Genomic DNA, 16,547 nt, shown 5'->3' with positions numbered 1-16,547 from the left:
GATGTGCTTCCTCTTCAGTAATTAACCCATACTGCTCCCACCCCTAGCAAATGCTATGTCATTATTTTGCAATCTGGATCCTTCAAACAAGTATCTCTGCAGGTCAGCAGCTCCCATCGGCATAATTTATCCCTGGAGGGCAGCACTGGAGTTTATTTTATCTGCATTCACAGCCAAGAATTGCTTCCCCAGGGGAGTGGAGAGAGAGTCAGGCTGTCCCTCCTGTGCCTGCCTGGGTGGGAGTAGAACAGAGGGAGCCATGCTGCCTTTGTGCTGGGACTTTCTGTATTGATCCCAGCAGGGAATTACAGGCTCTCACTGCTCCTCTGTCCGGAGGTGCTGGGTGCTGGCTGCACAATCCGCCGGCAGTGATGAGGGACTTGAGGCCGCTTACATTCTTGTGTGAAGCAGAAATGGGGCAAAGCCTTAGGTCTGAATGGAGTGAGCCAGAGCTGTGGATGGTGGAAATGAGGAACATTTCCCTTGCCAGCCTCAGCCTGAGAGCCTCCTATGAGTGAGCAGCCAAGGCCACCGAGCCCTCATTGTCATCCTGTCACCATCCTTGGCTCAGATCTGCTGCATATACCAAACCCCACTGCTGAGGTTGCACAACTATTTCCATTAGAAGCCATAATTAAGGTCAAAAACTATTTCTATTATAACCCTGCTTTACTCACTCAGAACTTCTTGAAAAATTCTCCTTTTGCTCTAATTTTTTCCATGCCCTGAGCCCAGAGGCAAATTGGGAGTTAATGTTTAAATTAAGCCTATTGAAGAGCATCTGAGACGTGCAAGAAGCACACTGTCCTGCTTCAGAAACAGGCTGCATCCCCAAACCAGTACCACGTCCTGCTCTGGAGGGGGGGCTTTGCTAGATCTGAGTGGAGGAGAAAGCTGATTAATATTAAGCTGATTAATATGGGACCATTGTTTAGACATACCCCACAGAGCATTTATATTAATTCCACACTAGCACTGTGCTGTGACCCCGTGTACTGTGCCCGTGTGTGGATATTCATGTAGCCTGAATATTAAAATAATTTCAAAATAAGGAAATGTTGGCCACACCCAAGATCAGAGCAGCGGCAGTGAACGGCCTGAGTCCCCTGCCCATGTGGTAAGCTGACACTTCTGCTCAGCCCAAGTAACCATCCACAGCCAAAAGATGAACTAGCACAGAAACAATTTGGCCTCAAAGCAGCCGTGAGTCTGGCAGATCACCTGCCGCAGGTCCTTCAGTGCTGCAGGGTGGGAGATGGGCTGTAGGAAGGTTACAGTGACCAGGAGCAGACATTTGGGGGAGATCCTATCACTTCTGCTTGCTGCAGGGACATGGGGGTTGTTGCAATTAGTGTAATTTCCTTTAGGAATCTAAGAAAACACCAGTTCTCCAAATCTGCTGAAATTCCTACCCTTCCAGAAAGGCAGGTTAGCAGCAGCCAGCCGGCACCTCTGCTTGCAGACAGAATTTGTGACTCATTAAGGCAACAAATATGAACAAGATCAATATCACCATCTTGAACAACTCCAGGTACGATTGGCATGGAAAAAATCATCTGATTCAAGCTGTGGGAGAGGAGAAACACACTCTGGGGCAAGACCCTGCAGGTATTCTGCCCGTGCCGGGCAGAGAGGTGGAGATGTGTAAAGGAGATGGTGTAAAGGCATAAGAGTGTTCTTTGGAGGAGGTCTCCATTTCAAGGGTAGTTTCTTCTCCCGGAGAGGCCGATCAGAGGTCTCAGGTTGTGTTCAGGGACCGGGAGTCGGGCAGACTGTTCTTGTGTGCATTAATCCCCTCCGTCTGCTCGCCATACGGGCTGCTGCGGCCGGCCCCGGCGGGGAGAGGAATGCTTTTGTTAGCCCAGCGCACTTGGCAGCCGGGAGGGATCTCTGGAAAGCAAAGCGGGCACTTAACGAACCGCGTCCTTCCATTATAATTAAAGTGAGACCCAGAAATCAAAGCTGTTATCTGCCTGCCCGCGACAGGCGAGACACTGCCCTCAGTCGCTGCCAAGCCGGGGTCCAAGCCGACCCATAGGCTTTCTGCCCCAAGGAATGGCTGTGGACACGGGCCAGGGCTGCCAGCGAGCCACTGTCACCAGCTGGTTTAATTTACAGGTAACCCGTCTCCAGCACTGGAGAGCGGCTGCAGGGTGCAGAGAGACCTCTGGCTGTCAGGGATCAATAGTGACAAGCTCCCCCCGTTTTCCTCCCAAGACTTCAGATGCTAGGTCACCTTCAGATGGGAGGAAAGCCATGGTTTTTGGCAGTGGTTCCCAGAATTGAAGTGCAAGCCTGGCTGCCATCCTCCACAGCAGGGCGATGGGGTGAGCATGGGGAATGCAACTGAGCTTTACCCTGCTTTGGACCAGCAGCAGTTGTCCAATGACTCAGGGGCAGCCTGGCAGCAAGTTTTAACCCAAATTGCCCCAGAATTTATATGCACAAGCATAGGATGAGGAAAGGATGGTTTTAGCAAGGAGGACCTCCCCTGCCCAGCATCCCAGGGCATCCCATGGGCATTGGCACAGCATCACACTCCCTGCCAGGCCAGGATGGCTCCTTGCACTGGGCTGGCGTCTCTGTGGCCGCTGCAGAGACCAGACTCGGCAGGACCCTTCTGGTTGGATCAACATCTAATGGCCACAGCTGGGGGGAACAGCCGAGCCGGGGATGAAGGGGTGAAAGGGCAACGACTGATTCACAAACCACCCAGTCACCAGAACAAAATTCTCCTTCTAACAAGGCATGGAGCAAACAAATTATCTTTGTTGTTAGGAAATCTGTAAGCACTTATGGTTATAATTACCATCTGTGGTTTTGCCATTCAGGTAAAGTAGCAGCAGCAGCTCCGATATGGGTTAGGCTCAGCCCTGCGAGCTGCTAATCAAAACCAACCCCTTTGCCTTCAGGTTGAAGATGATGTCAAACTTTATTGAACGTCCACCTTTGATGGCTTTACCTGAGACCTAGTAACATCTGTGTCCTACTCACAGTAGCTCTGAAAGGTAATATGTGTGGAAAAGTGAAGCTGCCTGCCATCTAAGCAGTGAGCTCCAACCGAAACATCACAGCTTCAGGAATCAATAAAACACAATCGAAAAAAAATAGAAAAAGAAAGTGTAAACAACAGAGACCAAAGCCCAAAGAACTGGTCAGAAGATTTATATGCAGCTTAGTTCAAATTTCTGTAATCTATTTAAATTAATAGCCACGTCCCATGCTAAATTGCTTCCAGAGACCAACAGCTTCCAGGTTATTTCATTCTTTGCAAGGGAAGCACAGAGGGGGACCTTGCCGTGGGCTTAAATACATGGTGCAACTCATCCTTTGAGGGCTGAAGTCCGGATGTGGAAGGAACCTGGACATGGCAGTGATCTGGATAGGTCCCCCTTAACTGCTGCCCAGCACCTCCCTGCAGAGAAGTGCACTGGGAAGCAGGTTTGGTGTTGCTGTACCCTACTATTTGATGCTCTCATTTGGAGTGGGGGCAGGAGCATCCTTCCATGCTCAGTGCCCATCTGTGCTGTGCCCAGCTGAGCACAGCAGACAGCAGCACGAGGGAGCCCAGTCTCCATCAAGGAGGTTGTCCTCACCATGCCACATGCTCCAAAGCTATTTGGGCTTGCCCAACATTTTCCATTTTAAGAGCTTCCCTCAATTCCTTATAACTGTGCCAGCATTTAGCTGGAGTTTTCAAAAATAAGAAAATCCCCCGGAGCTGGGGGCACAACCCGGGCCAGGAAGATTTCAGTCAATGTGCCGAATGAGGTTCTGGAAAACAAAAATGGCCAAATCAAGACATTTTTGCAGCCGCTTCAAGGAGAAGCTTGAATGCCTCCGCATTTGTGGTGGAGAGCTGAATTCCCCTCGGGTGCTACAGTAATTTTCCCAGTGATAATTCTTCCAAGTTGTGCAATATCTTGAGCTTCTGAAACTCCTGGGTCACCCGTACTGAATGAGGAGCTCACCTTTGCTGACTGACAACTCAGAGGATTTATCCAAGCCCCAGCTGGAACTACCAGGAGAACAGAGCTCTCTCTGTCCTTTGCACCTTGCAGCAGACGAGGTGACTCACATTGCATGTGCAAACTCTTCCAATTCCGGGAAAGGAGAGAGAGAGAAGAAAATTGCACAAAGGAAAGGGAAAGGGAGGAACGTGCCAAAATTCAGCCTGAGGAGGGCTGGGACTTGGCAGGGGCAGGAATAGTGCCACAGAAGTTCCATAGAAGTTCTTGGGCTGGATCACGGGATCCTCGGTCTCCTGCAATGAGAAGGCAAGGCCATTTGTCAAGTACCACCTCTTATTGGTGCTAGGCAGAAACACTTAAATCCCTGTAGGTGAAATTCCTGATGTCAATGCCTACAATTTTCTTGAAATGGAGTAGCATCAGACTACCTAGACTGGAAGCTGCACCCAGCTTTCACCCCTTGTCTTTAAGCTCCCAGGAAGGAAGGTGCTCACAAAAAAAAAAAAAAAACAAACTCAGAAAGGTGGAAGTCTCCTCCTCCCTCTCTCCATCACACACTTGGTATCTCAACACAAAACCCCACCTAAGAAGTTTGATTTTAACTCATTCTCTCTACCAGATACCACCTCTGGCAGAAACCAAGCCCTGGGAATGAGAGCCCCAAAAGCTGAAAGCAGGAAAATCTCCTGGAAACCATTACACAACCCAGCACTGTTGCGACATGTCTGAGGTATAATAAACAAGGTGCTCGACATACCAGCAATACCATCGCTCTGCCCTGCGTCACTGCCACCCACTTGCAGGAGACTTTTGTCTGTCCCCAAACCTCTTTTGAGCCTCAAGGGCCAGATTGAAATCCTACCCAGTATTATCCTGGTCACCCAGCCCCAAAGAACCACCATCCTGGAGGGAGGTAACAGCCCTGGGAAAATGGTGTTGCATGGATTTGGTGTTGCTATTCTTCTGGGTGGGACGTCTTCTGAGGTTTCACTGATACCATTTCTATCTGTAAGCACAGTAACCACTCTTATTGTGAGTGGTAAAAGACACTTCCCTGCACCTTACCTGCTTCGTGGAGTGCAGAGCCATGCACGGTGCCTGCAAAACCCTCCATCCGACAGCATCCCTCTCCATACACCTGGGATCCAGCACCACAAGTACAGAACCTCTTGCCAAGGATGGAGAGGTTACCCCCCCTCCCAGGGCAGCTGTTCTGTATAAACCATGTCCCACAGATTACCATCTGAGGGCAATATTTTAACCACAAACTATTACTGTTTACCCGTTACAGAGGCAGGCAGGTGCAGGAGGCACTTTACACTGAGTCACGGCCGTGTGAGTTATGGCCAGGGGGATCAAGGCACTCAGTGGCACTGAGAGCTGCCATTGCTCTTCCCTTCGGTGTTACCTGGAGATGTCCTGAGGAGAACCCCCTCAGTTAGCCCATGACTCTCCACAGCTTTTTAACAAGCCCTTTCCCTAAGCACAGCTTCTCCTCCTGCTTCTCACTGGCAGCTCCCAGAAAGGAGCTCTTCAGCCCCAGCCTTTCCCCAGATTCAGAGACCAACATCACGATGCTGATCACAGGTGTCCCCCCAGGAGGGCTCAGCTCCCTGTGTCTCCAAGGAACAGGCAGCTGACAGGCAGAATCCTGACAGATTCACAGTCCTCATTTAGGCACCACCATCCCTGGGGGTGGGGGATGCTGCAAATGCTCCAAACTGAATGTGCACCTTGGCAGGTGGCCACTGTCCCCCCATGCCAGGCTGAGGAGGAAAGCAGCCTTTGATCACCTTGGCTAAGGTGATGCAAGGTACACAGATGCAAGGTACACTTTGGCACCCTGGCTCATTGCTGTTACCAGTTCACTGGGGGAAGGGAGGTTTTGGGGACAGTCTGATGGATGAGTAGAGAGCACGGTCTGGCAGCCAGCCTTGTGCTGGTCAGCATCACACTCCCTCTTCCACAGCCCACTGGCAAATTTCTTCCTGGAAATATTTCTAAAATGTAGGCAACTCTTTTAATAACTCCCACATGACATGCTTTTGAAAAAACCAAAAACCAAAAAAGGCAACGGAGTGTCAGTGTTTCCTTCAAACTAATATCGTGCTAATGCCGAGCACAGTGAGTGGTGGAAGAAGGTGGATTTACAGCAGATGCAGAAGGTGAAGTGCTGAACCCCCTGGGGTTTTGTTCCAGCTCTGCTGCAGACCCACCTGTGCTGGAGGAGACATCTGTGCTTGCATCCCCACCATCTCATGCCTCAGTTTCCCCAATGAACACAGGAGAAGGGAGGCCAGGAAGTGTATTCCTACCCACCAAGATATTCTGGAGATATGAGTGAGGAAAGAGCACATCATTGATGAACTACCCAGACAAGCCCAAGCTGCTGCCCTGCTGGCAGCAAGGTAACTGGGAGAGAACCAGACCTGCCATGCACAGGGACTGTGCTCCATCAGGATCTGATGCCTGGCAGTGGGGACAGTAGAGGCTGCAGAAAGCATCTCAAGGGATAATTCCTAGTGCCTGCACCAGGCCGGGGAATGAGCAAGAGGAGATGCTTCAGTCTCCTTTATCAGCCTAGAGAATGGCATGAGCAGCAGGGTCCCAGTCATGGCTTCCCCAGTCCCATTTCTGCCAATTCTCCTGCAGCAGCCCCAGGAGGATCAGCTCTGCCTGGCACTCACCCAACCCATGCAGCATCCCTCCCTGCCCTGGAGGAGAGAGGTGAAGGGGGAGGATGACACTCAGCCCTGTCATCCCAAGAGGCCTAGACCCTAGAATAGAATAGAATAGAATAGAATAGAATAGAATAGAATAGAATAGAATAGAATAGGAGTAGAAGTATCTTGAGTTGGAAGGGACCCACAAGGATCATCAAGTCCAGCCCCTGGCCCTATACAGGACAACCCCAAACCCTCTCCACTGAGTAACGCAGGGGATAAGATTCAGTCCCCAAAAAATCCCCTTCAGGGAGCAATCAGAAAAAGGCTTAAATACTCTGAAAGACCCTCTCTGTGCCAGAGAGCACCTCCTGCTCTGCTCAGCCTCCCACACCAGGTGTCAAGAATCCCACACTGCAAACATCACTGTCCCTTTTCCCCCTTGAGGCTTTTCACACCACGTGCCTCCCTCCACATTATCACACTGGCACGAGCCACTTCACCCTGTTTGCTAAAAGCATCCAAATTAGGAGGTCGGTGCAGCCAACAGCTCCGGGATGGAGCAAGATAGACTCACATCTTCCACACCACTGGTTTCCCAGCTTTCACAGGGTTGTGACCGTGCAGCTCCACAATGGCATTCACTGGCACAGGGAGCATTTACTGTGGGTAATGCTGGGGTTCTGCTGGGCTTCCAGACACCAAGATCTGCGTGTCTGACAATTCACATTCAGGAATGCTCATACATTGATATTTCCAATATTTGGGTACTGTAAAGCAAACGCAGCTGATGTGGAGTCATTAATATGTAATAAGTGCAACTCCACTGTGGTGCTTTGACAGCCGCAGTTTTTCATAAGAGAGTGACTCTTCTGAACACATTTTAAACCCAAACAAGCTTTTTCTTGGCAGATGCTAGGAACTTGGTTTTTAGGAGGTTTCACTGGCTCAGAAGATTCCAGGGATGCCTTTGCCAAGAAGCCATCTACCTTTAAACCTCTACAAAGGTATAAAAAAGTCCCACAGGGCTGTGGGGGCATAACCAGGATGACAGCAGCATGATGAGGGACGCAGGTGGTAGGGGAAGTTCACCCCAGAGCCCGTCACGTGGGCTGGTGGCCTAGCAAAAAGGGGTCCTGCAGCCCAAATGGGTGGCACTGCCCTCTGGCCTGGGATCGGGTGGAATTTTTCTTGGGATGCTGTTGCAGGGGTGGATTTTTATTCCTTGGTTGTTTTTTCTTTAATTCCAGAGCCCTGGTTTCAGTCTGTGGGCTGACACTGGCTTTCAGTGCAGACATCAGGCAGCGCAGCTCTTCCTGCATCAGCTCACACCTGCTTCGTAAAGCTGCTCTCCATCCAACACACACAGCCTGTTTGCAAGCTCTGCGTATGTTTGCATAACCTCGGGTTTTTTTGGCCGGAAACCAGGCTTTTGGGAGGATTTCTCAGGCTTTCAAAACCCATCATGGTGCTGGGGCCGTGAGTATGTGTGCTCTAACCACACAACGTGATGGGCAGGAGGAAGGAGCGGCGGCCGCGGGAGGGAAAGATGAGTCTGTCCAAGCTGCAAAAGCGGACTTTTTGGGATCACACCTTGCTTTTTTTTCTTTCCTCGGAGATATTTTCTTTCAAATATCATAAAAAGGTATTGGATATTCTTTCAAGGATGCCCAGGAGAGTGAGCAGAAGGGAAACCAGCCTGCAGAGTGGCTCTGTGGATAACTGATTGCTTTGCTCATTTTGGTCTGACCCAGAACAAATATGTTTCATTTTTCCAATGAGGTGGTAAAAAAAATACAGTCCCCTTATTTCTAGTTTACTTAGAGCTGGATTTTTTTTTTTATTATTCTCTTCTTAATGCAGGGCAATTTCAGAACAAAAAGCCAAAAGAGGGACTTGAAAAATCACTTTTCAGGGTTTTCTTATTCTTGTCAATACAATTTGTCCCGCTCAGCCTGATTTCACAAACCCTTTCAGTCACCTTGAAACACCTTTTTTGTGGCCCTTTCATTGCTCACCACAGTCGCCCTGTCCAGGTGCAGTCCCCAGTGCCCCCAGCCAGGATGGGACAGCACTCCAGCACCAGCAGCTCCCATGCAGGATATGGCCAGCAGTGTGGTGTTCCCCTCTGCGCTGGGACCGTGCTGGCTGCTCGGCTTGGTGCCGTTTCCCCAGCAAAAGACGCTTCAGACTAAAGCTGAGATGCGGTTTGCCAAAATATTTGACAACACGAAACGCTGCCTGGCCGGGTGCCAGAAGCCCCATTTAAAAAGTGAAATTCGGCATGCTCCAGCCCCAGGAGCTGTTCCCACGCAGTTGGGGAGGGCAATGGCAGTGCCTGGGGGTGGGGATGAGGTAGAGGGCCCATCGCCTCCCCATTTTGACCGTGCTGGAGCCTGAGCATCCCCGTAGGTCCCAGAGCTGTGGGAGACAGGCTGCACATCTCCTGCCCAGATGGCTGAGCTGAGGTGCACCCAGGCACCCTCTGGCAGGGCACAGAGAGCTCTCCTGAGATGGGTCATGGCTCTGGGGCAGCCTGCCCTCCTCCAGCATGGCTTCCCACCGCAAACTCACCCTGACACAGCTTCCAGGTCCCACTGGCTCCAGCACAGCCTGCAGCTGAGATGCCAGCCTGGGTGAATGAGCCCTCACTGAATGCCAATGTTTCCCTCCACTCGCAGGTGGCTCAGGGGGACTGTGCCAGGCTGTCAAATGGTCCTGGCACTGCACTGTTCGCTGGTCCCCATTTGGGAGCTGTGAGCCATATGCCCTCCTTGCTGCAGCTTTCGTGGGACTCCCACCTGCCAAAAGCGATGGTTTGGGTGAGAAGCAGAGCACAGCAGGCAGCAAGGCTGCCATGGGGCAGAAAAACCCCCTCATGTCACTAAAAAAGGTAGAAGCTGCTCAAAGTTCCTGTGGCAGCATGACAGGATGAAGGCCAGGGCACACACACTACTTCTTTCCTTTGTAATCCAGTCAGGATTTAATGCCGGGTAAATCTGTCGCATGGACCTCATCTTTTTCCCCGCACTGTAAAGCGCTGAGCACACATCAGGGTGCTGTAAAACTAACTCATAATAAGAAATAAGGTCTTCCAGAATGAAAAACTAATGCATTATCCTCAGCACAGGGAGAGGTAAGCAGTATACTTGGGAGGCATCCCTGTCTTACGTGCGCTTTCTCCTCCTGCCCTCGCTGTGCCAGGTGTTGGGAACACCTTGGGTGCTCACTCACCTCTGTCCAGGCTGTTGCCCCTCCATCACAGCCCTCACAGGATGCCCAGAGCTGCAGCAGCTGCATAGGAAGATGCTGCCCATTGCCCTCCCACTCCCCCCAGCCCCCACTCGGAATGGCCAGTGTTGGTTTGACTCCAAACCAAACGCTCCAGCCTTTATTTGCATCATTTCATCTCTGTGCCAGAGAGAGAACGACAAAATTAAAGAGCAAAGCACCGCAGTAAATACAAATCTGAAAGCAGTGAGCAGCATCCCCGGCAGCAGTAACACATGTCCAAGAACTCGAAATCCCAGCGTAGAAAGATGGCGCTTCTGGAAAGAGGTAGCAGAAAAGAGGAAAGTCTTCTCTGAGATCCCTGAAGCATAAATCCCTGATTTGAGCTATGAAGTAGAGCATTAAGATGGAAAAAAAAAATCCCAACTCTTTGCCAGTATGCTGATGTTCATGAAAAGAATAAATATCTGGAAGGAGAGTAGCTGTTATTGCTGGAATAACACAATCACAAAGGAACACACCGCAGTGAATTACACTGGAACTAAGAGGGATGGACGCTTGCTCTGTACTCAATTAGGCACAGCTCTGAGGCAGGGAAACACACATTTTTCTAGAAATATTGTGCTTCTCCATAGCACAGAAACCACCTCCTGGATGGCAGAATAAAGTTAAAAAAAAAAAAAAAGAATAAAGGGAACAGAAATCTGCAGTATCATAACAGAAATCACAGATCAATGTGTTTGCCCTAGGAAATGAACAGATACACATCAGGACTTGGCAGCTAAAGGAGTCTCCCAAGCAAAGCAGAAACAGCTCAAAAGAGAAGGAACAAAACTGAGAGGGAGAGAAAGGGAAGAGGGAGCGGGCTCTGGAGCAGACACCATCAATCTGCACATGTGGAGAAGGAGTCAGCAGCAGTACCTGCCTCCCGACCAGCAAAAGCTGTACATGCAAAGAGGGAGGACAAACAGCTCTGAGAAAATACAGATTACTTGCTTCCAAGGACTTTTTCTTGCCAAAATTTACAGGCCTGCAGTTCTCAGTTAATAGATGGAGCTCCCCTTAGAGCTTCTAATGGAAGAGGCTGAAATGAAAACCACCCGTTCCCCGAGGGAGAGGGGGGTCAGATCCAACCGCCTGCACAAATGTGTTCTGCATCATCTCTGCCGCGACAGACCCCTGGACACCTCATCACATGCCCTGAGATAACGAGCTATGTGGAAGTGGGAATGTGGATTTTTAAATTAAAAAGAAGAAGAAACCGCCTAGCACAAAGAGATCATCATCAGAGGGAAATCCCAGTCTCCTGGCGCACCTCAGACATGTGGGGCTTTGCTTCTTCCCGCCAGGACACCTCCAGCCTGACCACTGGTGAATACCATGGGATTTCTGTGCCTCATCTGCCTGTGGGGTGGAGAGGGTAAATCCATTAAAACCGTGCAGATTTTAGCCTTCCAACTCCGCTCCCCAGCAAAGAGTCACTCACGTTTCACTTTGATTCTGGTTGATACAAGGTGGGAAAAGGAGGGCAGAGCACTCAGCTCCTGGGCACCTTCTCTGCAATGATGCTGCCCCAGGTGGGCAAGGGGACTTGGGGACAGTGGCCAGCAAGTGCTGTGCCGGCTGCAGCCATCTGGAAGAGGCACCCACCACTCGTACCCAGCCAGCGACTACTCCAAACACACCGTAATCAATAACTCTGCCCCGACAGAGACGCACTCCCAGACCTGCACAGGCTGGCAGGCAGCAAATGACACAATGGTAAAAAGAGGGACCCCAACAGCTATTAAACACAATAGGCAGCAAACGCCTCCATCGATATTCTGGACACACAACCTAACTCTCACCATAAATCACTCCTGATAACACTGAGAACACAACCTTTGCAGAACTGGCAAGGTGTCGCACGGCTCCACGGGCAGCGTTAAATGCAAACTGTTAACGGGATGACATATTTGCAGTTTGCCTGCATATGCCCTGTGTTGTCAGCCTGTTCCCAAACATACAAGGCAGGATGCATTTGAGTCCTGGCACCAAGCAGGGTACTGATGGATCCAAAGTGGTAATGGAAAAGTGAGGTGCCACGGAGGATTGAGGAGACTGGAAGCAGAGCAGAGCCCAACTGGCCCAACGTCCAGGCTGTAACACCAACAGGCTGCAAACAGGGTGTGAAGGGACTGACCCTGCCCCTAGCATGTTCTCTGTTTGCATATTCAGCCCCCCTGTCCTCTACAGCCCTTTCAACCCCTGCAGCCACTTCTCTCCCCCTGGCAGCCCATGGGCAGCCAAGCAGGAGACAGGAAGGGGACCAGGACAGAGCGACCCCCACACTCAGCTCCTGGGGAACAAGGTGACCATAACAGTGATTCATCTGACAGGCCAAAGGCAGGTGAGTGAGCTCCCATTGAATCAGGAATATACAGTGAGGTGCCACCAGGAAAGACTGAGTGTAACCCAGGAGCGAAACCAGCACTCAAGACACAAGGGCACACTGTGGAGGAGAAAGGCACATGCAGCCATATATGTAGTATGGAGCATGCATATTTAGTGTATTTGCTTGGCAGATGGAATAATTTTGTTAACAGACTATTTAAATTCCTGAGGGGGTACCTGTAACTATTAGAAATTGATTTTATGAGCCTGTTATACAAACATTACTCTTCAAGGTCTAAAGCATATTGAAATTCTTCCTGTTCTCTCTCAAACAGATGGTGCTAGGAATTTTTCTGAACCTACTCGTATCCATAAATACTACCCGCCAATCCCTCTTGCAAGACAGAAACGATCCTAATTAGAACGGTAAGCCCTCACCATCTTTTCCTCATCACACAGTTACTATAAAATGCTCCAGAATAGGATAGTTTTGGCAAACCCCTCCCCAGGCAGCGGCCGTGAGTACTCCCCTATGTTTGTCATGATAGACAGAACAAAAAGGGCCTTGGTGCCTGGAAACAAGGCAGAGAGAGTGCGTGGGATAGCGACAGAAGTAGGCAGTGTCATCCTGGGCTGAGGATAACAGAGGGCTAGAGCTGGATAGGGTTGGGGATGTAATGCCAGGAGGATCACACCTCCAACCCCAGGTTCAGCAACACACTCAGATCTTCGGAGTACACCAAGAAATTGCAGAGAAATCAATGTAGAGGGTGATATTCTTCTACAACAGATAAAAGAGCGGGAAGGATTGATTTTTTAAGGAAAAATTAAAAGAGCTCAATCTGCCAAGCTTGACTAGGCACCAGCCAGGAGCAGGCACTGGGGTGGGAGAGCCTAATGTGGAGCCTTAGGTGTCCAGGGTATTTACACACCCACAGGAGCTGCTTTCCAGAGCATTATGAACCAAAGTGAGGGGGTCAGAGGCAGGTTAGCAGTGTAAATACAGCCTTGAGCTCTTCCGGGTACCACCCGCTTGTATCTGTGGCCGGCTCGGTGGGTGTTCAACCAGAAATGAAATTTTGCTCACTGAGATATCTTTCAGGCCTGGCAACAGATTCATTTAATCAAGCAGCCAGATTTGTTGCAGGATGAAATTAATTTTGTTCTGGGTAGGAGTGGAGGTAGTTGAGGGAGATGAGGGCTCCTATTCAGGGGAGAGAAACAATACTTGGTGTGATAAGGTACCTGGCCTCGCAGCGTGAATAGCAAACTGCAGCTCAGATAGGCCACCGGATATTTTTTTTTTACTATACTGCCATTCATGAACAACCCTGAGCTCAAATACTGACATAAAGAGCATTCACTGAATGGAAAAAAATCATTAAAAATTGTGGTCTCTTCCTGGACAACTCAGCAACAGAAAGTGCCAGCTACATTTGTTGAATAAATTGCTTGCAGGGAATAGTTTTTACTAGGTCTAAATGGGATGAAATTAAGCATAGAGGAATGAATGCCAAGTACCACAAAACTGTTCCTGGGTGTGAGAGGTACAAGGCAGGGAGCAGCCTCTCCAGGCAGACCTCAACAAAAAACCTTCTCCAGACCCCTGGTACCCCCCTCCACTGGGCACCCCTCAGATTTGGGGCTGTTTGGTCTGAATTTGGCACTTCCGTGTCTCATCAGCAGAGGGCAGGGGCTGGCCATCGAGTCAGGGACTGGGCCACGGCTGGGCAAGTGGGCTTGAGATTTTGGGGGTCCCTGCCCCCCAGCAGCCTGGAAGCAAGTTTATCCAGATATCTTCCTGCCAGTCCCAGTCCAGTGAGGAGATTACAGTGGATTGCTCGGATTTTGGAAGGTTGGGCATCTCAGGTGCATGGGAGAGGAACAGAGATTGCAGGAATTAATCCACCCTTTCTCTGGTTCCTCTGCTGCTCAGCTGCAGTAGCTGTCCCCAGGCTCCCATTCTCAGTCCATCCTCAGCATTCCCAGGCTATTTCCTTCCCTGAGACCCAGGATTGCCCCAGGAAACAACCATGGCCCCAAGAGCAGAGTCAGACCTGAAACCAGCATCAGGTAATGCTTTCCACCCAGCTATTTTCTAGGATTCAGGGAAGGGAAGAGGGTCTTATTAAAGAAAAGAAAAGAAAAGAAAAAAAAATCCCCAAATTATTTGCTTATTCCATCTGCTGTCTTGTTTGGTCAGCCCAAAGCAGGAGGTATCACAGGATGAGGGCTGGTGCCCTCCAAGTAAACATTATAAGGTTGTTTCACAAACTCCATCCTTCATGGAGGAGGCAACATCTTTTTTCCCCTTTAACAGTCATTAAGACACAGAGCAGCCCAGGGCAGGAGGCTCACAGACTGCAGCCCCCATGAGCAGAGACCTCCATGTCCTGGCAGAGGCTCTCCAGCCTGGCCTTGTGCCATTTGCAGCCAGATCTCAGCCCCACCAACACCTCCAGGGCAACAGGCACATGTTGAGTGAGATACCTACAGGGATTCCCTGAGCTTTGGCCCGTGGGTGAAAGGCATCTGTGTGCTCACAGTGAACAACCGGCGAACAGAAGATCCTGCCGTGCCCCTGGGGCGATGGCGCGTCGCAAATTGCCATAGACAGGGGACTGTAATGCAACCCAGCAGCAGCAAAGACAGCCAGCATCCTTCTTGGCTGAATGCACTAATGTGTTGTGCCATGGAGCAGGGAGGTGACAAGCCCTTGCCGAGCAGACCGGAGTTGACACGGAGGTCCAGGCCTCCCCTGCAGGGAAGGGAGGCTCGAGGGGGGATTGGGCTAATCTGGCTCAAGATCTCCTCAAGATCCAAGGGCAAGAGGAATGCAGCAGCGCTGGCCTGGTCTCGCCCTACTCTCTCCTGCCAGTTTACAAGCACAAGTATTGGGAGTCCCTTGGGAAGCAGCTGGAGGAGGATGGGTACGGATGAGGGTCTGAGGACCTTGGGGTAACAACTCACCTTGAGCCATGTGGAGCTTTTTGACTTGACACTCCTCTCAGAGCCATGGAGTATCTCAGGGGGTCCAGGTGGATGGTGCACCCACACAGCCCCACTACTTAAGGCAGGAATTGGACAGCAGGAGAGCTTCAAGGAACAAAGATGTCCTTGACCTAAGAACTGCAGTGGTTTCAAATCCAAGAAGCAGCTCCCTTTCCAAAAGCAATTCAGCACCAGCCACATCCTGCTCTGATCTGACAATCAGATAAAAATCAAGCTGAAATTGTGTCTTGTTGCCTACCCTCAATCTTGCTCCTTCTGTGGACGGGACAAGACCCCTCAGCAGAAGGTTCCTGTTTGTGTCCTCCTCCAGATGCCTCTGAGCCACTCTGGGGGACACTGATGGGAGGTGCTGTGCAAACCTGGGGTAACAGCAAAGCTCTGGATCCAAAAAATCTTCCCAAGAAGCAGAACCGATGGCTGGGTACATGCTGTGCAGGAGGTCACAGAGCTGAGAAGAGTATCCAGGCGCTTCCTCACCAGCTTCATGAGCGTTTCCATCACACTGCTACAGCAATTACAGAATCAGCCAAACGGTTAAAGAGGCTGGAGGGTTTGATTTAAATAAATAATAATAATTTAGTTTCCAAATTGCTCCCGCATTGAGGTGCTTCGGGCTTTGTGCAATGCAATAAAAACCCTCTCTAAAAACAACAAAACATGCTGAAATGTTATCAGAAAACACTACTCATTAAAATTAACAATTAAAACAAATTAGAAAGGCTCTACTGACACGGAGGGCGAGGGAGAGCATCCAAACGAGGAAAAATGCCTGGTAATTTTTAGTCACTGATAAGTAAAATAATGGTCTCATTTAGTACTGATTACCTAGAATTATTTAATTTTACTTCAAATTATTCAATTTTTGGTTGAAGTTACCTAGTAATTTTTAATTACCGATACATAATGCAGTGACGAATGGCTCTTATTTACCTCTGTCTGCACAGAAGCGTGCAAGAAATCAATAGGCATTTCTGGCACATTATTAAGCGACTTGATGAAATGACAGGAATGCTTTTCCCATTAGCAGGAATTGCTGAGCCCCAGCTGAGGATGAGCACCGGGGCTGGGCAAAGGGTGAGGGAGGAGAAGCCAGAGTAGCTCTAAGGCAGGGAGGCCCGGAACACAGAGCAGCTTTCGGGAAGCGATGGGGTCAGAGCTGGGAAAATGCAAATCCACCCCCTTGCACTCAGGAAAGAGGCATTTGGTCCATTTTTAGCAGAGAGCAGGCTCAGCCACAGACTCTTGGCTGCCTCATTGATTTTTCCCTCTTAATGGAAACAACCTGCAGGACTGAAAA

The 16,547-nt window shown here is 50.0% G+C and overlaps 1 protein-coding gene across 1 annotated transcript in view; it reads right to left on the bottom strand.

Moving 5' to 3' along the window:
• Positions 1–2,963: 2,963 nt before the first annotated feature.
• The window catches only part of SENP5 (SUMO specific peptidase 5), an 80,169-nt gene continuing 66,585 nt past the window's right edge, over positions 2,964–16,547 (bottom strand). The window contains exon 10 of the mRNA XM_051781499.1: positions 2,964–4,264. Within this exon, the coding sequence (XP_051637459.1) occupies positions 4,019–4,264 (246 nt within the window). The 3' untranslated portion in view covers positions 2,964–4,018. The remainder of the gene's footprint in view (positions 4,265–16,547) is intronic.

Source organism: Manacus candei, unplaced genomic scaffold (assembly GCF_025592945.1).
Source record: "Manacus candei isolate 608988 ecotype Guabito, Panama unplaced genomic scaffold, ASM2559294v1 h1tg000015l, whole genome shotgun sequence".
NCBI classification, from domain to species: Eukaryota; Metazoa; Chordata; class Aves; order Passeriformes; family Pipridae; genus Manacus; species Manacus candei.
The sequence above is the reverse complement of the archived record's forward strand: the minus strand, read 5'-3'. Positions and strand labels throughout refer to the sequence as shown.